The sequence below is a fragment of the Triturus cristatus genome, chromosome 4_1 (assembly GCF_964204655.1).
Source record: "Triturus cristatus chromosome 4_1, aTriCri1.1, whole genome shotgun sequence".
In the NCBI taxonomy this organism is placed as follows: domain Eukaryota; kingdom Metazoa; phylum Chordata; class Amphibia; order Caudata; family Salamandridae; genus Triturus; species Triturus cristatus.
The window spans coordinates 277,925,659-277,952,621 of NC_140585.1; the positions used below are offsets into that span (position 1 = coordinate 277,925,659).

The window sequence follows — 26,963 nt, forward strand, 5'->3', positions numbered from 1 at the left end:
CGCCGGGGGGCACGGCAACCGGCGCGGCCGGGACCGGTGGCACCTAGCCCGGAGAGAATCCGGATGGAGCGGCGGGAGGTGTTGGAGGCGGTGGCGACGCTTGGGACATCACCCGCCAGTGACCGAATGGAGGCCTGCACGCACAATGCACCGGGAGCGAGTGGGGCGTCGTCCCCGTCCACGGTGGTCTCGGAAGACTTGCTTCTGCCAGTGGTGACCCCGCAGACTGCGGACCAGATTGTGTGATGAGATGTCAGGATGTCGAAGTTTGGGCAGGGTCCACGTATGTTGAACTGGGGCCGCGTGTATGCCGTGGCAATGTGTTGGGTGGTTCTGGGGCCCTGGGTCCTCCTGGGGGGGATGTAGGATCAGAACTGGGAGCGCCTGGCCTCGTGGGGGCGGGTTGCGCAAGGCGCGCGCCACCAGACGTTACGCCTGCGGGCGCCTCCCGCTGGGGTTTGCATTGGGCCTGCGCGGCAGTTCAGCTCCGGACACGATGCTGCTCCTTCCTCTTCCAGTGGGGATAGGGGAGGGGTACTAGTGCCAACAGGTCGCTACGATTACAAGAACCCCATCAGTCACCACACTGCAATAGCCTAATACTACTTAGCGATTCTGAGGTTTGGACGGATGCCCCGTTGGGAATACGCCCTACTTGTTAAACTGTTCATAATGGTTACATTGTTTACATGACAGCGCATTAACATGCTCCCCCAGGACTGTGGCCCCTCCCCCCTCCCTGGCGCGGACGCTCTGCCCCCAGCCCGATTTCCTCATCTAGCTTTGCGATGACGCACACTAACATTGTGACCTGGAACATACGGGGCATGCACACGCCGTCCAAGCGCTATGCAATCTTCTCCTATCTGCAGCGACACTCCGTTGGGATTGCCCTCCTACAGGAGACGCACATGTCCCAGATGGAACTGGGCAGGCTCTCTAGGCGCTGGAGAGGACAAACGTACGGCACCGTTTACTCGGCGCACGCGCGGGGCACGCTGATCTGGGTGCGAGCAGGCGTCCCTTTCGATTGCAAAGAGGTGATGGTGGATAGGGAGGGCAGGTATACATTAGTGCGGGGGAAGCTGAACGGCCAAGAGATGTTGCTGGGCTCGCTATATGCGCCTAATGTGGATCAGGCCTCCTTTTTGGCGAGATTGACGCAGCTTCTACACCCTTATGCTGGGCTCCCCTGGATGCTGGGAGGGGACATTAATATGGTGTTGGATGTCCAGTTGGACAGATCCTTCCCTCCCCTCCGTGCCATGGTGGTGGAGTCCAACGCCCGGGCGCTGGGAGACTGGCTCACGCACTGGTCGCTGCAGGACTTGTGGCGCACACTCCACCCGACGGATAGGATATACTCTTATTATTCAGCGGTACACGACCTGCACGTACGGTTGGACAGGATAGTGGGCTCCCGGTCATTGCTCCCGCTTATCGAGCAGTCGGAATACCTGGGGCGGGCGCACTCCGACCATAACCCCTTATGGCTTCGGATTGGCTGGGTGGCGGACCGCCCGCCGGTGCCCACCTGGCGACTTCAGCCGAGCGCGCTGGAGGACCCGGAGTTCCGCTCCTCCCTTGGTACAGCCATACTAGCGTACTTTGACGCCAATGAGGGGACGGCGAGCAGTGCCTTGGTAGAGTTGGACGCCCATAAGGTGGCCATTCGGGGGCACTGCCTGGGGGCCCAGTGGAGCATACGTCGGGCCCTCTCGGACTCCCTGGCGTGCCTCGAGGACGACCTCCAGCAGTACGAGAGGGAAGGAGAAGGAGGGGGCAGACACTCACGTAGTCTAGAGGATCTCCGCGGGCAGCACATGGAGCTCCTGGAGCGGCTCCGCTGTCACAATTATGCGGCGCACACAGCCAGAACACACGCCAGAGCAGATAGGGCGGGCCGTCTGCTGGCCTGGCTAATCCGACAGGAGGATCGCCGGGACCCGATCGGAGCAATCCGTAGGGAGGACGGAGTGGTGGTACACACGCAGCGCGAAATACATCGGGCCTTCATGGACCACTACAAGCACTTGTACGTGGCTCAGGGGACGGGTTCCCGGCACCTTCTTGGGGAGTTCCTAGCTTCCATTCACCTGCCTGTGGCCACCAGGGAGCAAAACGCAGCGATCAGTGGGCCCCTTTCCCTAGAGGAAATTGGGGAGGCGATCCAATCAATGGCGACGGGCAAAACTCCGGGGCCGGACGGATTGCCTGCGGAGTACTATAAGGCGTACCGTGAGTCCCTGGTGCCGCTGCTGCGTGAGCTATATAACAAAGCGCTGGAGGAGGGGTCGCTCCCTCCCTCCATGCGGGAGGCGTTCCTGGTTTCCCTGCCTAAACCGATCGCACGGCCTTGGGCTCCTACCGTCCCCTGGCGATGCTCAACGTCTACTACAAAATCCTAGCGAAGGCCCTAGTGGACCGATTGGCGCCAGTGGTCCCGCATCTGGTGCATTCCGACCAGAACGGGTTTGTCCCTGCGAGGTCCACGTCGTTAAATCTTAGGAGATACTTCAGGGTGGCCGGTGAGGCTGTGCACAGATGGCCCAGAGCGGGGTGCCTCCTCCTAGATTTGGAGAAAGCGCTTGATTGCTTGGAATGGGGCTACCTGTCCACGGTGTTGTTACAATATGGGTTGGATGGGGATTTCCTCCGGATGGTCGACCTGCTCTACAGGAACCCCACGGTCCGTGTTCGGCTGGGCCCCCATGTCTCGGAGGCGGTACCGGTGGGCCGGGGCACCCGGCAGGGATGCCCCTTGTCCCCGTTGCTGTTCGCCCTGGCGATGGAGCCCCTGGCGGCGGCTGTGCGGACGACCCTGGGAGATGGTATACTGCTGGGAGACGCTGTTCACCAGGTGTCGCACTATGCGGACGACCTGTTAGTGTACGTTAAGGATGTGGGATGTATGCCGGAGCGGCTGGCCCCGTTGTTGCGGTCCTTTGCCACGGTTTCGGGACTCCGCGTGAACGCGGGTAAATCTGGTCTGTACGCTTTTAGCGAGGGGACTGCGGACCCGGGTTATCACCTGAATGGCACGCCGGTTTAAAGGAGGGACGGCACCTTTCGATACCTGGGGATACAAATCTACCGCTGCCCAACCGACTTATTCGATGGCAACCTGGGGAGGGCGGTCACGGCGCTCAGGTCGCAGGTGGCCTTTTGGAACACGCTCCCACTGACGACCACGGGCAGGGTGGCGCTCGCCAAAATGGTCATGCTCCCCCGCCTCCTGTACTACTTTGTCAATTTACCGCTGTATGTCCCCCCCCCCCTTTTTTGGTAGGCTCAATAGGATGCTGCGGGATTTTGTTTGGGGCACTGCCAGGCACAGGTTGGCGCTCGCAAAGCTCTTCCTCCCGACGGACAGGGGTGGTCTGGCGGCTCCATGTTTTGAGCACTACTACCTGGCAGCCCAGCTACAATGGGTTGCCCGCTGGTTGGCTGATAGAGGCAGGGATGATACAGCCACGGTGGCAGCCCCTTCCTCGCTGGAACGTGTGACCGGTCTTTTTCACCCCTTGGTTGCGGGACCGCTGCCGCTCCTCCTGGCTGTGGCGCATAGGTGCTTCCGGAGGGCCTTGTACCTCACGCGCGTTGTTCCATACGCGCCGGCAATACCCCTAGAGGGTTCCCCCGGAGGTGGGGGGGTACTTGCGGCCCCCGCACTGACGGGCTGGTGGGAGGCGGACGTGCACACACTGGGGGACCTATACAGGGACGGTGAGCTGATACCGTATGAGACCTTAGTGTCGGAGGACGGGCTCCCACCCGGCGGGTTCCTTACGCACCGCTCACTACTGGCGAGCTTGACCGCCAAATGGGGAAGCATGGCTACGGAGCCTGGCCAGCACCTAACTATGCAATACCTGCACGTCATGGGGAGGGGCGGGCACCTGGTCCGCTGGTTCGCCGCCTCGTTACGGGAGCACACGGCGGTTGGTCTGGGCCCACTCCGCGGCAAATGGGAGCTAGACCTGGGGAGGCCACTGGCGGACAAGGAGTGGGAGAGGGTCCTTAAAAGCCCAGTGCGTATCCCCCGAAATATGCGGTTCCACCAAATCCAGCTGTTCATAGTTCACAGGGCCTACCTCACACCTGAGTTGATTAATAGGTACTTCCACCGCAACTACGCGCTCTGCCCTCGGTGCCGGGAGCTGGGGGCGGGGTTTTTGCACATGCTGTGGAGCTGCCCTGAGTTGCGCACCTATTGGAGGGCGGTCAGTGGGCTGTTACAGGGGAGTGTGGGTCGTAACATCCCCTTAGACTGGCCTGAACACATCTTACACCAATTTACAAGATCGCCCAAAGACAAGGTAGCGTCCCGATTCCTGGACCTGGGGCTTGTAGTAGCAAAGCGCCTCATCACCATGAGATGGAAGGCGCATGACTCACCACACACACGGGCCTGGAGCTCCTCATTCCAGGCATGGGCCAGGGTGGAGGGGACTGCCATCCGTAGGGAGGACACTCTGGGGCTGCGGAGGGAGCCCATGGCGGACCGCTGGGAGCAGTTGCTTGCTGAGCTCCGGCGCTTGGACGGGGAGGGAACCACAGGCTGCATAGGGGTGGTCAGACATGACAGCGCAAGCGGCGGCGCAGTGCAGGCAGTCTCGCTGACGGGATAGCATAGCCCCTATTATCTCTGGCCTAAAGACGGGGCATCTGCGTACACTTGGGGATATTTGCATCCATGGGAGCCGGGGGGGGGGGCGATCCAGGGGGTGGGGGGGGGGGGGAGAAGTCAGGGTAGGAAGGGGGAAGGAGCAAATTATGTTGTTCACTGTTCACGCTGCCTCCGTTATGGGTTCTTCTTTTGCATTGTACGTAACTTCTCTGGTTTTTTTTACACTTAAGTTGTGTGGGCGATATAAGTTTCCATGTACGGCTCAGTGGCTGGTATGCGGTGGCGATGGCCCCTTCTCAAGTGACGACACCAGAACTGATAAGGACAATGTAGCCGGCTCCTAAGCGGGTGGTGGTTGGCGCATAACCCGACAGCAGGTTATATTCTCTTGACTGCAGGCACGGCTTACCGATCTGTATATGCTTATGAATCTCTGTGTGTAAAGTATGCTGCCGTAACATGTACTCTTTTACCAAAACAAACGAATAAAAACAGATTTGCAAAAAAAAAAGCAAAAAAATATATATATATTTTAGAAATGGGAAAAATAGCGTAGAAAAACTGAACGTCCAATCGGAGGGCAAACCATATACTAAAATAGTGGGATGGGAGGCAAGTACCAAAAAGAGACTAGCACGCAAGAATGGAGGACCGCAAGGGAAACACAAAACCACCCAAGGTGAGTAGCCAGGGACCTCAAGGCGCCTGGGTGCAGAGTGGTTACACCGGGTCAAACGTCTATAGGATACCACGGGGTAGGCCGCAGTTGGAATTGTACAGTTCTAGGACCCTTTCCAAAAGACCCAGAAGGAACCACTTGGACCAAGGAAGGTTGGAGAGCCACTCCACCTGTGGATTCCCCAGGAACCAGGATACCTACAGCAGGGAACCCATGTGCATAGGGATGAAGTGGCATCGGGTCCACCCATAGACGCAAGTGGAGGTTCGTGGAACTTCGGAGCTACAGCGTCTCATGGGCCAGGTCGGAGGAACCAGGATGTGGAATCCAGATGAGAAGAAATTGAAAGCAGAGGGGACAGAGTCCAAACCACCCAGAAGTGACCAGGAGGCACAGGAGCACAATAACAGCCTTTGTCTTTGGTTCTTGCTGTAGCAGGGTGAGGATGAAGCAACAGCTGTGGAGTCCAGGCGACGATGTAGGAGCCTTGCACGAGCTGTCCCACGCCAGGCGACGAGTTCAGGAAGGTCAGTGGCTGGCAGATCCAACAAGCCTTGGCCGACACAAACAACAGATCGGGGGTGAAGATGTGGTGTTGCAAACCAACAAGGTCTGTGGTACTAACCCAGCAAGGGTAAGTCTGGACCAGCCCTCAACATGCAGGACAGCCAGCAGGAATTGATGGAGCCCCCTTGAGGATCCTCTGCCAGCAGGCACATGAAAGTCACAGGGAAGACTCAACAGCACACAGGAGATGAAGGCCCACGATGCAGAGGATGCAGGCAGAACACAGTCTAGTGTCAGCAGCAGTGTGGGCTGGCAGACCCTGTCAGACTACACAGGTAGGTATCGAGGGGTCCTCTAAGGAGCCCCCCCAATACATTGTATCATACAACTAACACTGGAATCAGTTTAGTTGTGTGATTCCGACATGTTTGATACCAAACAAGACCAGACTCGGGGCAGCCATTATACAGTTGGACATCTCGGCTTGCAAGTGTCCACTACAGACCTTATAATGGCTGTCCAGAACTAACAAAGCCCAGTGAACAGAGTCCGGCTTTTGTAGGGGTACCTTTGCTCGTGAAGGGGTACCCATACACTCAGAACCATGCACCCTGCCCATAGACTGAAGGGCATACCTTAGAGGTGACTTATGGGTTAAAAGCGCAGTGACCAAGATATAAGGAAAACCTTATAAACAAAGTTAAAGGTGCAAGCATCATTTCACGCAGACTGCAATGGCAGCTCTGCTGACACAGTTTGCATGGGCCCCCATGGGTGGCATAATGCATGCTGCACCCTATGGGAGACCTCTGGTGTGTCAATGCCCTGGATATTTCAGTAGCACATACTAGGGACTTATAATGGTAACCTGGAATGCTAATTGTGGGGTGAACTAAGTACTTACCAGAGAATTTAGAAGAGAGAACACTGCCACAGGGGTTCTGGTTAACAGGATCCCAGTGAACTACAGTCAAAACATACTGACACCAGGCAAAAAGTGGGGGTATCTATGCCAGAAAGTTCCTGCTTTTCTACAACCATGAGGAATTTCTGCTGTTTCAGATAATCGTTTCAGTAAAGCTGAAATTACTTTGTGAACTTGGGACCAGTTCTACCACCCCTTTCTATAAAATGGTGAGGATTTCCTTTCGTAATAGATGAGAGATGATGATGGAGCATCTTGCGTGGTGGTGTCAATGGATGTTTTTGGATAAACTAAAGACTTTATAAGATCCAACATATAGAGAGTTTATGTTCTATTGGCCTAATGGAAGTCAAGAAGAGAGATCTTTCCACCTACAGGCACTTTCCGATGTTTTGTGACCATTGCCATCGTGTCACTGCCTTCTCCATCCTTTGTTGTTCCAACATTGGTTTTCGGCCTTACTACATAAGGGCTTTTTATGGCAGGATGTAGAACGTGGAGCATTATGTTGCTGCTATTCGTGGTAGAGTAGTAGTGGGCAGTTTACTGCTGATATCTAAAATGGGCTACAGATGCCATTGTTGAAGGGCATCTAGAGATCTTGCGTTTGCAGTGTTTTACTTCATGGACTGGAGAGCTTCATCCACATGATGCGCAAATAAGGCTTTACGGTTGCTTTGTACTTCTGGTCTGAAAGTAGTAAAGCCCTGCCTTCATAAAAAAGCTGCTCTGGCAAGTTGTCTAAAACCGGTGGCAGCTCTTATTCCTCCAGAATTGCTTTTGCCTCAGCTTACTTGAACACCGGGTAAATGTTACAGATATGGTCCAATATCTGACCATATCTGGTAAGTATTGCTTAAGCATTTGAATCTATGACGGAGGTAGCTGCTGTGGCAGAAAAACGAGGTTGAGGCTCCTGTCTAGATTCCTGCATAAGGTTAAGTAGGATTTCTGGAGCATCTTTGAGCTGCCCCAACGTGATCAATCAACCATGCAGGAGTGTTTTTAGGTGCTTTATATTTTTTGTCGCGTCTTGGGATTATTGTCGCCACTGTGGCTGGTATTTCTATGATTTGTAATCCCTCCGACAAATTGTCTCAACAGTTTTCTAACCAGCTCTTTAAAATAGTAAGGAAAACGTCCCATCTCCTTCATAGACACTGGCAAGTCAAATCTCTTTGATGCTCTCTCAATTAGAATGTGAAATCCACCAATATCAAACTGTGGGATCTCCACTATAGGGGGGAGTGACATCACCTGGAGTACATGTAATGTATTCATACCATTCTGAGGCAGAGTACTGAGAGTTTTAATTAACTGCTGTTCCTCTTGATCATTATCTGTGCCTGGACAATGCAGAATATACTAGGATGCCAAAGGGGGATGATGTGAAGGAGTTATTGAGACTGTGCCAAGGTTGTAAATGCACCGGTGTGCAAGCTGTTGTTGGGCATATTTGTGTGCTGTAGCCAGGAGGTAGATTTAGGAAGAGGTGGTTCTGGAAAGTGCCTACAGTACTCAGCTACCATCAAATGCTGGCACTTGACAAGGTTAAGGGCACCTGTATCATCTCCTCAGGTGGTGCGTGCACTGTTTGTTCATATATTTCTAATCCATATTGCCAACCTTCAACATCAGTCTATTTGTCAAAAGGCTGTTAAGAGCATCTAGTGGCCGGGTTATCTAAGTTACCCCGATCTGATGCAAATACCCTTCTTCATATCAGTCTTCCATGGCGAGAACAAGATGCAGCATATAACTCGAAACCTTACTTGTTGAGCTATGTTCTGGCTCTATTGCCATTGGACTATCCTTATTTGAAGGCTGCGCTTTGCTCTGATAGGCCGAGTTGTGGATCAGTAGTAATGATGTGAATAGGCTACTGCTGTGATTATGTTAAAATCTTTTTGTGTATGTTTAACATTGTACTGCTCGATTCAAGCATGTGAATCTATGAAAGATCCAATATTCGAGAATGTGTAAATACACATCTTTCAACAATTTTTTGCAAGGAAGTCATCCTTCCCCATCTATGGGATAACTTCTTAAAGTGTGATTGTGGGGTAGTGGCGATGCCAGCAACCAAGATGGCCAACTGCAGGTACGGCCATTTCACAGCACAGATCGTGGTCATTCCTGCACCAGACTCCATCTGCACGATGGGACTGCGTTTCTGAGGGCATGGTGGTGCAGATGACTACCACAGGCTCCACTGAGACCGTCCCTTGACTTGTAGGCCCAGCGCTTGCCTCGGAAGCCCATGGCAACAGGGGTCGCGGGCGGGCTTGAGGCTGAGTCTATCGTGTGCCGCTACGTGCCTCTCTCCCACTGCCTACACAACAGACATCACACACTTGGGGCTTCTGCGGCCCATTGCTTCTCCTGTCTCGCCCGCCCCCAATGAGGATCCTGATAAGGCCCCGCCCTTGAGGCCCTGACATGGCTGGGAGCCGTTTCAGAGTTCCGCAGCTGCCTGCTGTGGGGGTCCTAGTACGTGTGTGAGCGGCTGCCGCGGTGTGCAATCATGCCAACACCCCTTCTTTGCCTCACATACCCACAACAGCTGGTGGCCTAATGGATCGCTGCAGAGAGGCCTGTGTCTTCCCTGCTGCTACCGCCCGCCTGCCTCCGACACAGTTCACCACCTCCTGATTCCCACTAGTGTTATATGTGAGCCTGTACGGCCCCCAGGGCCTGGGGGACCGACTCACTGTGGCGGCCCTTCTGGGGACACTGACTCTGCTCCAGGTGGGTGACATGCCTCCTTTTCCTGGGCCACCTGGATTTCTGCACAAGTGGGGGTATCCTCTCCTGACCTCCTTGGGGATGCTCAGCCCATCTGTATCACTAGACTGGCTCTGTACACCTTGAGCTGTAACAACATACAAGGTGCCTGTTAATAATCGATGACTGCCCTGGGCCGGGTATGACATGCGGCCAAGCCCCTCCAAATCCTCGCATCGCACAGTGAGGTGGCTGGGAGAGGGTGGTAGAGCTTTCCCTCCTTACTTGGAATATATGCACCCTTAATAACCCACGTAAAAAGAAATAGGTGCTTTCATATTTCTCATACCATGGGGTCAAAAACGTTTTTCTCCAAGTGACCCAACTCCCACTCCGAGGCTCTCACACGTTTGCATCCTCTTGGGGGACGCACCGTTACTTTTCATGCTACAGCTAATACTCAAGGGGTGTGTGCATACTCATTCATAAAAGAATCCCCTTCGCTCTCATTACCAGATTCTTTTAGACACCAAGGGCTGCTGCACCATGCTGAAGTCCCCACACGAGAATGATGTCTGCCTCCGCCAGACCCTTGTACGTGTAGATGTCATGGTGGAACTCCGGTGCATCCAAATTCAGGGCATCGATATTGATCAGTAAAGCTCCCTTGTCAGCTAGGACACTGGCTAAGATGATGTAGCAGACCTCGGTTTCTAAAAGAAACTGGTCATGAGAGTGAAGGGGAGTCTTTTATGAATTAGTACGCTAAATCTCTTGAAACAGATACTCTACCACTCACACTGCAAGAGACTATTCTCACACTCCTCCTAAAACCCTGCTAAAACCCCCAGTTATGTACTTCCTATAGCCTGCTTTGCCTTCTCAACCTCGATAATAACCTTTTTGTTAAAGTCCTAGCTACCCGCCTAGCACTCCTAATGGATCTTCCCCCTTAACGATTGTACGCAACATGTAACTATGGAGTACCCCCTGTCTTGGAGTGCCAACTCTACTAAGTACCTTGGTATTCCTCTACATAGGGAAAAGGACCAGATTCTCTGACTCCACTATGGAGACCATTGATAAACTAACCACAGAGGGTGAGCGATGGATCAAACTTCCTCTCTCTATGGAAAGACCGGTGGCGTTCATTAAAATGGTCATTCTTCCCGCTTCCTATACCTTTTTCTCAACATCCCAATACCACTGTCTTAAACTTTCTTCACCACCCTATGCAGCCTCCTGCTTGTCTGGGCTGGGCGCAGGCCCCACATCTGTTGGGACATGCTGATCCTCCCCTACGTATGAGGAGGCTTCAGGGTTCCTGACCCCCAACTCTACTTCGTTGCTGTACAATGCTAATTCACTTACTACTGGTTCCACCCCAGCTCCCTTATTTGAAGCTGGAGCGAGAGCAGGTCGGAGACCTCCCACTGTCCTCCAAATTGCCGAAAGATATCTTCATGGATTCATCAGACATACAAACACTCTCGACCACCAGCTGGGCTCGGCGTAAGCTGTGGAAGGTCCTCTACTCTCTTCCCTACCCCTGTCCAATAACCCTTGGCTGCACCTTTCACTTGAGAAGCTAGTCCAAAGTACCTTACAACGCCATGACCTGTGCACCTTGAGGGACCTTTTTCCCCAATGGGCATGTCCTAGCACTTGTAGACAATGTCTATTTACATGAAGTTTCTCACATGGACCATTTTGTGCAAAGAAGCATTCACAACACATTATATTCTCGGCTACCTATGTACCTCCTGGCTCCAGACGACTTCCCTCCGTTGATGCTCATAATCACGGACTCTGACCTGGGTCGGTTGATCTCCAGATTATACTGAGCTTGGAGCGCCATGAAGCCTGAACCTTCCAGACGGGCTAGGGAGGCCTGGGAAAGCAACCTGTGCCATCCACTATCTGATACGGTCTGGTACTACTGATGTGTCCAGACTAAACTCATCTCTAATAATCACAAACATATGATCCTCCATTTCAAATTCCTACATCGAGCCTAATCCACACTCCGAGATTTAGCACGCTTTGATTCCACACGCTTGTCCCAATGCCCTAAATGCTATGCTGTAGAGGCAAACTAGGCCCATTTAACCTGGACGTGCCCACGCATAGGGCAATATTGGGTCAAAATCTTCTCTCTGCCATTAATGGAGTCACATTTGCAACTGCCTCCTGCTGGCCTTTCTGGGCTATATTTAGGACCTCCCCAAGAGTGTCCATAGATTCCCCGCCATTTCATTACTACTCACAAACGAAAGTCTGGTACTTCACTGGGGTAGCAGTGTGTGACACACAGACTCTGCCTGGCTGAAAAGCATGACTTATTATAATAAAGTAAGCAAGACCTATGCGCAGCTGCAGCCACAAACCTCAAGGCCCAAAGATATATGGCAACCACAGACTATCCACTTACCTTGGAATCAGAGGAGTCCGACGGATGGTATGTACCAATGTGCCCATTTACATTTTCTGTTATATGATTGCACCGACACACCAAGCCCCTAGCCCGCATGCAGGTCCTTCATTGCTACTGCCGCTATGCCTGGACTCTTATATTGTCGGTCTATATCAATGCTTTACATGCTTTTTTTAATTTATTTTTTTAACTACCTGTTGCTGTACCGTATGCAATGATTTGTGCTTTCGTACCTGTGGGCATCTAAGTTGTTGTTCGTGTTGCTCTATGAAAAACTAATAAATCCAGTTTAAAAAAACAAAAAAAGTACAAATATTAGTGATTTGTGTCTTCACAAATTTGTTTTGGAAATGAAGAGTGAGATCGTGCTTTGGTATTAGGAAATAAGCACAATATACACCATTGTTCTGTTCCTTTGGTGGAGTCTACTCTATTGATCATTTCATTAGATGTTCTTGGACTTCTTGTAGCAACAACTGAATCAGGTCCCTTTTGTATTACTTCTCCTTAGTTTTATTGTTGTAAGTATTTTCAAGAATACTATACAATAATTGTGTTTTATGAATAACTCCCACTTTTCTGTGTCGATGGACAGACAGTTTTGTAGGTGGTTGTAGGAAGGTGGAACTTTCTGGCATAGATACCCCCACTTTTGCCTGGTGTCAGTGTGTTTAGACTGTAGTTCACTGGGATCCTGCTAACCACAACACCAGTGGCAGTGCTCTCCCCTCTAAATTCTTTAGCATACCATTATAAGTCCCTAGTATATGGTACTGAGGTACCCAGGGCATTGGGTCACCAGGGGTCTCCAGTGGGCTGCAGCAAGTATTATACCACCAAAGGAAGCCCACGTAAACTGTCTGTAGAGCTGCCATTGCAGCCTGCGGGAAATGGTGCTTGCACCTTTCACTTTGTATATAAGGTTTCCCTTATATCCTGGTCACTACACTTTTAACCTATAAGTCACTTCTGAGGTAGGTCCTTCAGTCCAAGGGCAGGGTGCATGGTTCTAAGTGTGTGTGTGTACCCTTGCACGAGCAGAGGTACATCACCAAACCCCAGATTCCATTCTCTAGGCTTTGTAAGTGCAGGACAGCCATTATAAGGTATGTAGTGGACACTGGCAAGTCGAGATATCCAACTACATAATGGCTGCTACGAACCTGGCCACGAAAATCTAGGTTCTGCCTTGACACATGAGACTCCAGCTAGTAGTAGTAGTAGTAGTAGAGCTACTAGGAAGGAACATCCCTTTCTCTGCTGCCCATTGACATGCCTGCAAATTGTATCTGACATAACACCAAAGTGTGTAAATGATGAAGTTCGATCATCTAAGAACTGGCAGGACAACAACAAAAAAAAGAAAGGCCGGGCAATTGCTCCCCAATTTCTTATCTCTTATTGCAAAGCCTAGCAGACCACTTGGTCTAATATACCTAATGTGCTCAGACTCTTGAGTCTTCATTGCCTAAACACCCCTACCCTCAGGCCAACTGAGGGTCTTTCTACGATGAGAGTCTAAACTGTATGGCCTCATGAATCTCCCAAATTTTATACAAGGCAGTGAAACATTTTAATTGTTACTCAGGTGAGTACAATTCTCAGTCTTTAACCTTGCAATGGAAGGAAAACCAATTAAATAAGTAGGACAGTTTCCATATGAAATGTTGCCTTGTTCACAAATCACACAGAGTAATGCTGAGGATGGTTTGGCTATATTCTAGGAACAGCATAAGTCAGCTGAGCTAGTATTACATTCTATCCGGTTAAGCTGGGCTAGCATGTTGGAGTAATCCTGGGGGCATGCACTTTTCCTTGCATCATCGAGCGAAACAGCAGGTCTGTGGTTTATTTTTTGAGCATGGCACTATAGTCTACCCATGTGGTGTCTGCTTAACATGTATACAGTATTTACTTTTTAAAGAAAAAATAATAATCTCTGTAATAGATTGGTTACATTTTAATTTGGAAAAAACTTCATAATGGATTGCTAGTTACACCATGTCTTATGTGGGTTTTGCTACATTTCTGGTTGCAAGGTTCTTGGATACTCAACTATATAGTTTCTCCATCAGTTGCAGCCACCTAAGAATCTTGCACCTTTTTTATAGATTGATTTAATTGTACCTTCCTATCTGAACCCTTTCCTTAGTACGTGCTTTTTGACTTCAACAGAGAGCGGTCGGGAACCTCAGTCACCATTTGCTTGGACCCTGGATTCATCATCGAGTTTGCCGAAAGTCATGACTGTGAGATAGACACCCCCCCCCCCCCCCTCGCGCGTTCAGCACCAGTTCTCTTGGGACACCCCTCCATCTCCATCTGTTGCAGCGCGCCGAGCATTCTTTCCCAATGGGTCGCTATGGGTTCTTTCCGCAGTCCCAGTGTTTCTTCCCTCAGGATGGCGACTCCCTCCACCTTAGCCCATACCAGAACCGAAAAGCGCCAGGCCCTCGCATGCGGCGGGTCTTGCGCCTTCTACCGCTTTGTTATGAGACATTTCGCGACCACTAGTCCCAGATCTAGAAACCGGGACGTCACCTTTTCAGCAGGGGTTCTCTTGAAGTGATGCAGCAGATGCACCGGCCACTCCAGGGGCACAGTGCGGCCTGTGCAGACCTGTAACAGTCTTATTAATCGTGTGCCAGTATGCAGCTAGCCTAGGGCAAGTCCATAACATGTGCAACAACTCCGCCCCTTGTTCACGACACCTTGGACACGTCGCATCATTGCGATTAAAATACCGGTTTATTAGCGCAGGCGTGAGATATGCCCTATGAACTATGAACAACTGTATTTGGCGGAACCTTATATTTCTGGGAACACGCACCGGACTATTGAGTATCCTCTCCCACTCCTTATACGCTAGTTGCCGCCTCAAATCTATTTCCGATTTGTGGCGGAGTGGGTCCAGGTTTACTGCCGTGTGGGTGCGGAGCGACGCCACGAACCAGCGGATAAGGGGCCGACCTCTCCCCATAGCATGCAGATACTGTATGGTGAGGTGCTGATTGGGCTCCGTGGTCATATCCCCCCATTTGGCGGTCAGTTTTGCCACTAAAGAGCAGTTCGCAAGGAACTGCCCTGGCGGAAGTCCCTCTTCCGCCACCAAGGATTCATATGGCATGAGCGTGCCATCCCGATATAGATCTCCAAGGGTTAGTATATCAGCTTTACACCATTCTGCAATTGTAGTAGACGGGAGCACCCCATCCTCGCTAGGGGACCACTCCAGTGGCACCTCAGGTGCATATGGAACAACAGCCCTGGTGAGATACAGAGCCCTGCAGTAACATTTGTACGCCAGTGCTAATAGAAGCAGCGTTGGCGGCTTAGCTGTTGCAGCAGGATGGAAAAGTCTGGTTATTTGTTCCAGGGAGTAGGGCGGGCTATCCATTGCAGTTGTGCTGCAAGGTAGTAGTGTTCGAAACAGGGCGCAGCTAGGCCTCCCTGATCAGCCGGCAGATACAGCTTCGCCATTGCCAGTCTATGCCGAGCGTGGCCCCAGATAAAGTTTATCAGCAAATTAGTGAGTGCGGTGAAGAAGGTCGCAGGTACATACAAGGGCAAATTAGCGAAGTAGTACAGGAGTCGGGGAAGCATGACCATTTTGGCTAGCACTACCCTGCCAGTGATTGTCAGCGGTAGTGTGCTCCAGAAGCGTACCTGCAATTTGATCGCCGTTACAGCCTTTCCCAGGTTCCCATCGAACAAGTCTTTGGGCTGGCGGTATATCTGTATCCTAAGGTAGCGGAAGGTGCACTCTCTCCACTGCACTCGCGTACCACCAAGAGTGTACCCCGGGTCAAGGTTGCCCTCCCCAAACGCATAGATGCAGGACTTGCCAGCATTCACTCGGAGTCCCGAAACAGTGGCAAAAGCCTGCAGTATGTGCGCCAGCCGATCAGGTATGTTTCCTATGACCCTCACATAAACCAGCAGGTCGTCTGCATACAGCGACACTTGATGCACCGCATCCCCCAGTGGTATTCCATCCCCCAATTTTGCGCATATCGCCAACGCCAAAGGCTCTATCGCCAGCGCAAATAGCAGAGGGGATAAGGGACACCCCTGTCTTGTGCCCCGGCGCACTGGTATAGCATCGGATACATATGGGCCCAGCCGTACTCGGACTGTGGGGTTTTTGTACAAGAGATCGACCATCTAGAGGAACCCCGCGCCCAGGCCGTATTTCAGCAGCACTGTTGACCGGTAGCTCCATTCTAAGCAATCAAATGCTTTTTCTAGGTCCAGGATCATCCCGTTCTAGGCTACTCCCATGTTGCTTCGGTCGCCACTCTGAAATATCTCCGCAGGTTCAGCGACGTGCACCTGGCGGGTACAAAACCATTTCGGTCAGAGTGAACCAAATGGGGGACTACCGACACTAATCTTTCCGCCAACACTTTGGCAAGAATCTTATAGTCTACGTTTAGTAGCGCCAAGGGTCGACAGGACCTTGTGGCGCCCTGTCTAGTTTTAGCAGGGAGACCAGATATGCTTCCCGCATCGAGGAGGTTAGTGTACTCTCCTCCAGCGCCGTGGTGTATAGTGCGTGGAGATGTTGCACCAAGAATTCACAGTACGCTTTATAGTATTCGGCTGGCAATCCGTCTGGTCCGGGCATTTTCCCGGATGCCATGGATTTTATCGCCTCCCCGATCTCCTCCAAGGAGAGTGGCTTGTCAAGTTCGTCCGTATGTTCCTCCGAGGCCGTGGGCAATTGGACAGAGTCCAAAAATCCCGCCAAAACATTTCTTGGGCCACTCCCTCTAGATCTGTAGAGTTAGGCATAGTGGTCAGTCATTGCATTGTGCATCTCCCGCTGTGTGTAGACCAGGGTCTCCTCTGATCGTGCGTATTGCTCCTATCGGGGCATGACTGCCTTCTTGTCGCAGCAACCAAGCGAGTCATCGGCCCTCCCTGTCGGCCTTAGCAAGCGAACTGTGAGATAGACTCTTGCAGAGGGCTGTCAATCAGTGGTCAGTCCACGGACAGAACTTGCACATCAACACACAGGAGATACCGGAAGACTCTTTTCCTGCAGGCCACATGACAAAATTAATTTTGAAAAAGACCACCACATATGCGGAGGTCCATAACCTTCTCTTAGTTGGCATGCTAGTTCTGCATGTTTAGGTTCACTCATCAAATTTCTTTTCAAGATAGATCGCTTGGACGGTGGACTGGTATAGAAGACACCCATAAAATGGCAATGAACTAGCACCTTGCTCCATTGTTTTCAGCTCGATGTTATACCTTCTGGGCCACTGAACTGTGAATCCATAGGTTAATCTTTACACTTGGAGAACATATCTGCATGTGACAGCGAATAATGTCTTTTTGAATGACTAGTCAGAGTCAGCTACATGTTCATCACCTATCTCCTCTGGCAGTTTACAAACAAACCATGAATGGAACAATTCTGCCAGAAGGGAAGGCCTGGCACTGGTTTCCACTGAGGGTCTGCCTTCTGATGACCTCCCTCTCTCACTCTACAGGGCAAGTTATATACCTCCTTCATTTTTAGCAAGCATTTCCTCTTGAAATGTCAGTTTAAGGAGGCATTTGCAATTCCCTAAAACTTTGCCAGAAGCTACAGACTTCATCCTGACCATCTGAAAACCAGAATGGCTTTTAACCTGGCTTGAGCCAAGTTGTTTCCTTCAGACTTCTTGTTTTCCTTATTCAAGACGAATTATGGTACAGGACAATTATTTCTTTATTGCCCCGCCATCTCAACTGGCTATTATCCAGTGGAACTATATTTTGTCACACAGCATCCAGTGGGAGTTCCCATCTTGAAACCATTCAAATAAGGTAAACCTTAACTTCAAAAGTTGCATAGGCAGTCTCTGGAAAGTGGTCAGCGTCTTTAGATATAACAATTGCACAGATTCCATCCCTCCCTCTGAAGCTCATCTTAGTAAATTTGAATGGCCTAACTGACTTTACATACATCTTTGGAATTATCAGCTTTAGAACTATTAGATAAAGGTGCCCATTTTTACATTGCTAAAAAGACAGAAATCTGTATCATTTATTTTCTTTCTCAGTTGACAGAAATCCTTATTACAGGTAATTATTGTGTTCATCTCATAATATGATAAGATTTCAACCACCAGCTTCCGGGCACAAACAATAGTTTTTATGATTTCAGAACGCGATTTGGTGAGTTAGATCACTGACATACTGAGGATTGCAGGAGTCTAGGTTTCCTGTTTCATTGCTTATTCCATGAGAAGCACGGTCAGTAGACGAGGTGTTACAAGACTGCCTATAAGGCCCATGCTTCTACTTTTCAGAGACTACATTACAGGACTCTGTAAGGATTCACCTTACCTTTTTTTATCCAGTATGTGGTGAAGGAAAGTAGGTTTTAATCTTGCACATTATTTAGGTCTTCACTGAGTGCCTCAAAATGAAACAGGTTGTGAAAGAAACAAACTACTATTTTAGCAACAATATGGATTAACAGCATAATTCCTCCTCAGTCTTTCTATTTTAGGATTTTCTTTGCACCACGTTTAGTGAAGGTGTTTCTTATGTTCTCCTTCGAAAGACATACATGCTGATCTATCTGTGGGTGCACAGTGCCAGAATTCAATGTATGTTAACATTAAGTTCCATTTGGGGGGGAGAGGGGGGGGGAGGGAGTCCAAGTTATTAGAACAAGCAAAAAAATACTTTGGATAAGCTCTCTTGATTATCATGTGATGGTATAAGGTGGGTATCCATGTGTTGCTGTTGTGGAGTTTTACATTGATGGTCAAGTTAACTGGGAATTAAGATAGAGAGACTCCACATTACACCGCTATTCAGCTGTCCATTTTCCTTCAAGCACCTTTGACCAAAACTTGTCTTCTGTGCATAGCAGTACTAGTAGGTATTCTTGCCTCTCAGAGAAGGCAATTTCCCTTGGTCTCCATACAAATATACAATATGATCATAGATAGGAATGTTGACTGAATTCAATGAATCCATTTCCTGCCAGCACTTTTCTCCTAGAGCCTACACAAGCTTTATAATTGTTTACTACTTAATGTTCTCCATATATTTAGTTTGATTGTCTGACTCTTGACTGGTCTAGACAAGTATAGAGTTCTTGTTAACACACGGATACTGAATCTATAGCCTGTGGGCAAAGTGCCATCTCACACACCTTATTATGTGACCCTCCTCGTAAACAGCAGCACATGTGCATCCTGCAAAACACTTGCGATGCTTTCTCCTGGTGTCCTAGGTACATCTGATTGATTTAAGGGACCATGTGAGCTGGTTGGCAGCTGGCGCAAGCAAAGATGCCAGGGAGGGGTGCTTGCTGCTGCAGACCCAGTGCTATTGAAGCGAAGAGCCACTGTTCTTTATTTGGATCCTGGGAAACGAATGCAGTGCTTGCTCATTTGTCCTCAGTAATGTAATTTGCTACTAGAAGATCAGTGAATCAGGGTACCTTAGGTGTACCAGTGCTTGGGTCTTCAAGCAGGGCTACACATGAAAATGGCAGATGTGTTAGCTTCTGTTGTAGATGGAGTCTGGAGCTTCTGTTTTATGTGGCCCAGGACGGGTGGCACCTTTAGCAGTCATGTGCTGTAAATGCCTCCCATAGGTGGGCCATTGCCTTTTTTACCTGATTTTCCATTCTCAATATGTTCCAGCAGCCTAAGGAATAATGTTTGTTATGAACAAGACACTGACATCGGACACAGGAAGAGAAGGGATAACTACACAACGGGCTGTTACACCTGCCTAAAGCAGTGGATACCTCAATTATGGAGCATAAAGGGATTGATGACTCTCCAGTGCAGGGGCCCGGACAAATCGCTTGCCCAGGAGTTCATGCACGAAATACCCTTACTTGGGTCGTTACTCTGAGATCTCTTGATAGAGAGATCTGTAGATGGTAGTGACTAAGGGCCTCATTACGAGTAATCAGTCAGGCCCTAAGGGGCAAGTTTTTACATTAGTGTGTTTGCTGGAATGTACTTTGAAAGAGTAAATAGTTCCCTAAAGCATTTTTGTGTGAACCAAGTGGATTTGATATCTATTATCTTATATAATCAATTGTCAGACAGGTCTGGTGGATCAGTGGACTAATGAGTCCACTGCAGAGGCTTGTGTTCGACCTCATGGGTGCAGATTCAAATCCCAGTGGGTCCACTTGGCCTTTCATCCATCTGAGGTTGATAAAATGAGCACCAATGAGTTGGGTAACAAACATCTGTTATTCAGCACCTAGAGGTCTACAAGTGATTGTACGCTTTACAAATACACGTTTTCCTTTGAGTAATGTGATGTGTAGTATCTATCTACTTTAAATGTGCCAGAATCCTGTAATGTTGTTTAAAACATTGTTAAGAAAGGCCCCAATGCGTGGGTGAAACTCTGGGGCCCCTGGAACGCCTACCGCGGGGGTATTTGTGAGCCACCACTGCTACCGGCTGCCTCACCTGTTCCGTCTCCCTAGACGGCCCCCCCTCCCTCGGCCGTGGGCGCGCGGTCCCCCCAGTCCCTGACCTACTCCCATTCCCCTCCTCAGAGTTCTGCTGCTGGTTTGGATCCCCCACTTATGGAGCACGTGCTGTCACTTTAGATCGCGGGTTGCCTTGCGGGTGTGGTTTTTTGGTGTTGTTTTGTTTCAAGAAAAGGGAACCGTACTATGGGCTTGGAGCTGTGTGGCCTGCACCACTGATTACTCCTGTTTCACTGCTCTACACTGCCGAGAGACTTTTACTGTATGTATGCAATATGCTTTTGTCATTCTAGCGGCCGGCCGGGTGGTTGTAGGCCCATACCTGTAACTTTTACAACCTGCAATAAACGGTTTCAAAAAAAAAAAAAAAAAAAAAAAAAAGAAAGGCCCCAAGCACCCTATGGTATTTGTCTCTGAAGCCTATGCACTTGACGTAGGTGGCATCTACTCAACCATAACCTAACTTACTACTTGATCACTAAATTTGGCTCCTCTTGAAAGACCTTTTGAATGCCTCGTAAAAATGCCTTTAAAAACTAGCCTTCAAAAAGCAATATGTAGGATCATTGGTACTTACAGAATGCATCATATGATTTGTAAACATCAATTATTTCTTGAGAGAAAGTGCCATCTCAGGCTCTTTCTTTTCATATAAATACGTTTCTTTATTACTCTGCTTCAATGGTTGCTATCTAGGTAAATTATCTTGTTCCTTTACAATATATATCCAGCCTTATAGGGTACTTGTATGCCCCTTGGAAAAGGTTGGCTAGTACCTAGTTGGCAAAAGATACTTGTGCACAGTCGGGCGTTACTTCTGTTCAGTCTCCTACTTGACAGATTAGTGGAGAGACATGTTATAAAAACAATGTGCTTATGAAAGTACTTGCACAGTGATGTGTGTATGAGTTTCACACTTAATGCACAAATCAAGCCAATGAATAACAGTGATGAGGTGGGGAAAGGTTTTGGTCACACAATGCAATTAGGGATTAATTCAGGATGGCAAGGGTGGTAAAAATGTGTAAACTTGTCAGTTAAATCCTCACATCTTTAAATATGACAATCTCTGTGCAACACATGGGGGCTATGTCACAAAACAGCTGAAATAAACATTCTATGAAAGTATTTCTTGGTTCCTTGAAGACTGACAGTTTTACAGATCTAGACACAGTTTAGTAAAATTCCACAAATCACTATTTTAAAGGAAAACTAATTGTGTGATGCACATTTACACTATCATACCAATTACATGCTAAAGCAATGACGTTTAAAAGTAGACAAGTGCCATTCCACTAACATTTATAACATATGCCATTTAGAGAGCCTAAATAGTTCTTTTCAATCGTAGAAAATACAAGTCCAAAAAACAGAAACAGGTCTACTGTGTATGTTCTATGATGAACAAAGAAATGTAGGAGTCGGGTATTGGTGACTTTTTATATAATCATCATGACAATTCTGAGAGCTTACAAAAAAACTGGGTGTGAAAAAGCATTCATCAACCAGCCGCATGCAATATTTTACATAGACAGTGGGTACTTACGCTGTGCAAGAACTCCTTGGATGCGGTATCCCAAGATGATGGCTGCCCTTTGGATGTTTACTATGTTGATCAGGTCTGCAGCTTTAGCAGCCTCAAGTCTCTCACCATGCCCATCTTCCACAAAATATATTAGAGCTGCTGGATTATCTGAACCCTCAATCCGCGATACATTAACAATCTGAAAATGAACAAACTGGAGTCAAAGATTCAGTAAGAAGTTAATTAAAGATCAGCCAATGCAGTTAGGCAAAAAACAACAGGCGCGTGATAGGGCGCTGAGGTGATGAATTGGTGTCATAAATAGTACAGGTTTCGCACAATAATAACACTTGTTTTAGCTGTTCCTAGTTCACCTCTTCTCACACTCCTAGGATGCCCAGGCAGCAAATCAGAACACTGTTTGCATAGTAAAGAGCTAACACGCACCTTTATGCCTGGCCCATTACATATGCAGCTCATGACTTCCACACCTCAGAAGTTTTCTCTTAGTCTACTCCTACTGGGTGCAGACAGAAAGTAGGCGGGGTTTAACTTAGTCTAGAACGATGGAGACTAGGATCCCATCTACAAGAGTCAGGAGAGTTGGTCAGGACGACTAAAATATTTAAAGATGGGAAGGAAACCTCACTGTCCTTGTGGTTTAGCAAAATTAATTCTTCAGAACAGGCTGGCTAAATCCTGGCATCAGCCCTGTAGTGCATAGAGTAGTATTAGCAAAATGCAGTAGAGGGAGGCCAAATTGCGCGCCAGCCCAGACAGAGCACACTGTTTGCCTAAGGAATGAGTAGTAGCCCTGATGGCTGCCAAATAAGTTGTTTTCCATAGGATTTGGGTCATGGAAATTGATCAACATCATGTATGGATGCCTTCTGGAGGAGGGAGACAAACTAAAGCATACAAAAAACTGATGGATGGAATGCTTGAATTAATCTCAGCCATTGGTAATTACCCAATCCATCGTTATTTTGCACACCATGTTACCTCAGTTTGGACCCAGCAATATGCAAATAATACTTGATCCTTCTCAAATCGTAACAGTCCAGCCTGAACGGCCAACTGTTTTTTATACTTATTGTGTCACCCTAAGTGGTACACAAAAAAAGCTAATAAGCCTCAACAGTTCTTGAAAATAACAGAATTCCCCTTAAATTTCCAAAGTAGGTAAGTGGAATTATATCATCTAGAGATGAAGAAAGGTGGTAAATGATCTTTACCAAAACAATGGCAAAATCTCAGTTACCAATGTTCCTCTTTGTATAGCAGACCATAGCACAATCTTTCAGGACAATTTTTGAAGACTCACTCTAATAGGATTAGTTTTAAAAGTTTTTGTAGATCCAAATTCAAGAACTATAGGATTCACTAATCTGCTCTATTTAATCAGGGCGGGACTGGGAACCGAAGGGGCGGTAGGGGTGCGGCCGAGCTGTTTACAAGGGCCGGTTTCGTTCCATTTTGTTACATGGGTGGCCGATATGGCAGGCCCCATGTAACAAAATAGCCCCCAGGGGCCCCAATACCAGCCCGCACCCAGGCAGCCCACTGAGGAAACGCCCAGTGCCCGCTACGGCCAGTCCGGCCTTGTATTTGATGGGTTAACCTTCCAACTGGTCTCAAAAGTCTGGGCTAAGATCTCTTATGCCTATTCTGTGGCTCACCCAACTGTTAAATCTGCTAATCTTAAACTATAGCAGTATAAAGTAAAAGATTGTCTATATTATACACCGAAACAATTACGAAGGTGAAACGTAAGGGCTGACTGTAATTGTCCTGGATACCGATTATTTAAGAGCGATCATTTCCACATATTTGATCATTTTTGTGTTAACGATTTTGCGATAGACTTCACAAGGGTACTATCCATTATGTTTAACATGGATGATGCTCTCAGTGCTTAGTGGTTCATCATGTGGATGGATGGGAAGTTTTTGCTGTTTATTTTTTGTAAGTTTCAATATAGCGCAAACCTAGCACAAGGGAATTAGAGCATCTTACATGAGCACAAGATTATATTACATTTTCATAAAGCATGGGGAGATTTTCCAAGAATCACAGAATGTTGAGTTGAGGCCAGGACTTGAACTTGAACTTGGTTCCTAAGTTCCAAAGTCGTCAACTCTGGCCGTTATACCATATTCTCCTTCTCTGCGCCAATTAGAACAATCAAGTTTTGTTTGTCTGAAAAGCTTGGCTCTGCATAGCTCAAGATGAAATAAACCAATCCGCTCTTCAAATTGACAAATGTTGGAATTTATTATGTTACTATCAAGACCTTGAAGGAACTATTGCTTGAAAAATAGCAGCTTAGCAAGAGACTGTTTCAAAGGATTTATGATCCATTTAACCTGGCATCTGAATAAACATGATTAGCAATCACTAATTTTTCTGGTCTCATGGCATTATCAGCTTACAGGTGGCTTGCCAGGTTGGGGACATGCCGATTCCGAATAATATAAAAACCATCGCAGGTCCCTTCGCAGCCGCCCTATAAGCCCAAACCGGGCCTCTTTCGGATCGGGGGTAACAGATTGGCCAACTATGGTCCCAAGAGACTTATGGATTGTTTCCCTGAATAGAGCAATGGCGGAGTATTCACATACTGTGTGCAAAGTGCTGTTTTTTTTTAAATTACATAGAAAAAAGGCAGGGTTAGCAACTCTGTCCATATTCCATGTATTAGATGGGTGAAAATAAACTCTATGGAAGAATCTGAACTGATCAACTGAAGACTTGCTGGAATTGCCTCAGTCCATTCTCAGTCATCTAATTCACCAATTTCTCACTACTACATCTCCCGCAGAAAAGTGTACATGCCTGGTGAATTTAATTTTTAATATATCCTGGAGATACCTGTGCTACCCAGACTGTCATAATTTTAGAATCAGTGGAACTGAATGTTGTGTATCTGCCTCTCTAATTACATCATCTAATGAGTGTTTTAGTTTTATAGTTTACATAGTGGCGGGTAACTTCCATATTACTTTTTCAACCTAATTTTGTACAGCCTGTGTCCAGATAATCGGTGTGTTTACAAAACACGTGTGCATGATGATCCTAATGCATCATAGGTGTGTAGAGGTATTGAACACGTTATAAATCTTTGTTTTTAAGAGTAACTGTGTGCAGATTACAGTTGATAACTTGTGTCCAGTATGTTCCACACAAGTTTTTTGGATCTGCAGAAAAAGTTTCCAATAACGCAAAGATCCTACGTAGGACATACTAAGTATAAGCAGCCTTGAGTTATTAGACAGAATTATCTTAGCATGATAATTTCTACATAACATACTAACCTATGTACATGTGCTTGTTTTTCTTCTGAAGTCCGGCGATCTGTAAAGATTTCACCACAGTATGAAGGCTGAAGTTAGTTTTTTCTTTAGAACCTTCAGACCTTAGTTATTTTAAAAGAATAGTCTTTTTTATTTCCAAGTGTTGCATAGAGTGTACACTGCTCTTAAAAGATACTTTTTACTACTCTGTGGTGCATTTCTCATTAGAGTGTCACTGTCTACAAACAGTGTGGTATAGAGTAAACTCTCTCCATAGAGTAAACAATGTTTACCGTACCCACTTCTCCGCTCATATCACTACATTTCTCAATGTAGGTTGGGTGACTGTGAGTGGTTTGATACACATAAAAGCTGTCTGTAGCAGGGCATTAATTTTGGAACAGACGTGGAGTATCTTGAGGAACTTGGCTTTCTCTGAACAGTTGTATACATACTGAACACCGTGCGCAATAAGGGTTTTCCCATATATATGTGGTTGATTTTAACTTTAACATTACTTTAACCTTTTATTATGTCTGCTGCATACTCTACACTACTGCAAAAAAAAAAAAAAGTACCGCAAGGAAATGTCTCCAGTGACCTTGTGTATGTGTGATTTTAGCAATGTGTTCGTTCCTCGAGCATCTTCATACAGAAATCAGTGACAAAATGAATCCTTGTAAAGAGAACACAACAAGACTACAGACAAAGATTTGATCCTCTACTAAACAAGGGTACTTCCTCTTAACTATACGGACTGCTTCTTTGTTTGGTAAAGATGCCCTAATATTTATTTGCATCAAGAACGCCCCATCAAAATTGTCTAGAAACGCACTCGGGTCGCTTAGGTAAGTTAAGCATCAGCCTGGAAAATGGCAGGAACACTGGTCCATACTACTAATAGGGAAGGGTGGAGCGGGACTAAACAGGCAGAGCTTGTAGGTGATTTTGCACATTTGCATACTGAGCAGTAATTAAAAGGGAGGATCATGGACTCTCCTCCCAGACAAGGAGACAAGAAAGAACCCACTTATCTTAGACGGTCAATAAAGAAGATATTACTCTCCCAAAAATCAATGAGGCATTCACCTTGCTTTGACTTGGCCAAGTGCAAAAAGTTAGGATGGGGGACGTGGCCAACTGCCGATGGGAATGGCCGCACGGTAGCCGAGCTCCGATGCGCCACTCCCGAAACATCCGATTAAGTCCATTTGCCCCGGCCTGTTTCTTGCCCTCAGGGATCTCCTGATCGCCTTTGCTGCCACCAGAGGTGCGGACAAAATTTGGGGTCAGTTGATCGTGCCGGCAGAGGGACGCTCCAGACACCGACTACACCAGACGAGGGCACGCCGACAGGAAATGTTGCGGTGCAGGAGTGTGGCGCGACGCCGCAGCTGAGGCCTAGTCTGCAAGTGGAGTGGACTGGCCGTTTGAGCAGCCCCGGCTCCCTGCACGGAGAACGACGAGCCAGTGCCTACCAGCGGGACACTTGTGCATGTTTGTGAACGCCACGGGGGTGGAAGGAATCCAAACTATACTCCGGCCGCCACACTCTGGCCGTGAGGCTTCGGACCCGGGTGGTATTCTTTCCGCAACCCCCCCAGGGCCTGCAAAGAGGCTCTTCCAGCGATACGTGGAGCCCGCAGGAGGGATCCGGTGGGTGGCCCTCTGCTGCTGTGAGGAGGCCTGCTTCAACATCGACAAGTCCCCTGAGAATTGCTGGGTCGCGCTCCCTTGCGCCCACGTGCAGCACTGGAGTTCTGCTGGGAAACC

At 48.2% G+C, this 26,963-nt stretch overlaps 1 protein-coding gene across 4 annotated transcripts in view; it reads right to left on the reverse strand.

The window, feature by feature from the left end:
- The window catches only part of KIAA1549 (KIAA1549 ortholog), a 746,373-nt gene that overhangs the window by 287,268 nt on the left and 432,142 nt on the right, over positions 1 to 26,963 (reverse strand). For all 4 annotated transcript variants that reach the window (XM_085652039.1, XM_085652040.1, XM_085652037.1 and 1 more), the window contains exon 9: positions 21,919 to 22,096. In XM_085652039.1, the coding sequence (XP_085508165.1) occupies positions 21,919 to 22,096 (178 nt within the window). The remainder of the gene's footprint in view (positions 1 to 21,918; positions 22,097 to 26,963) is intronic.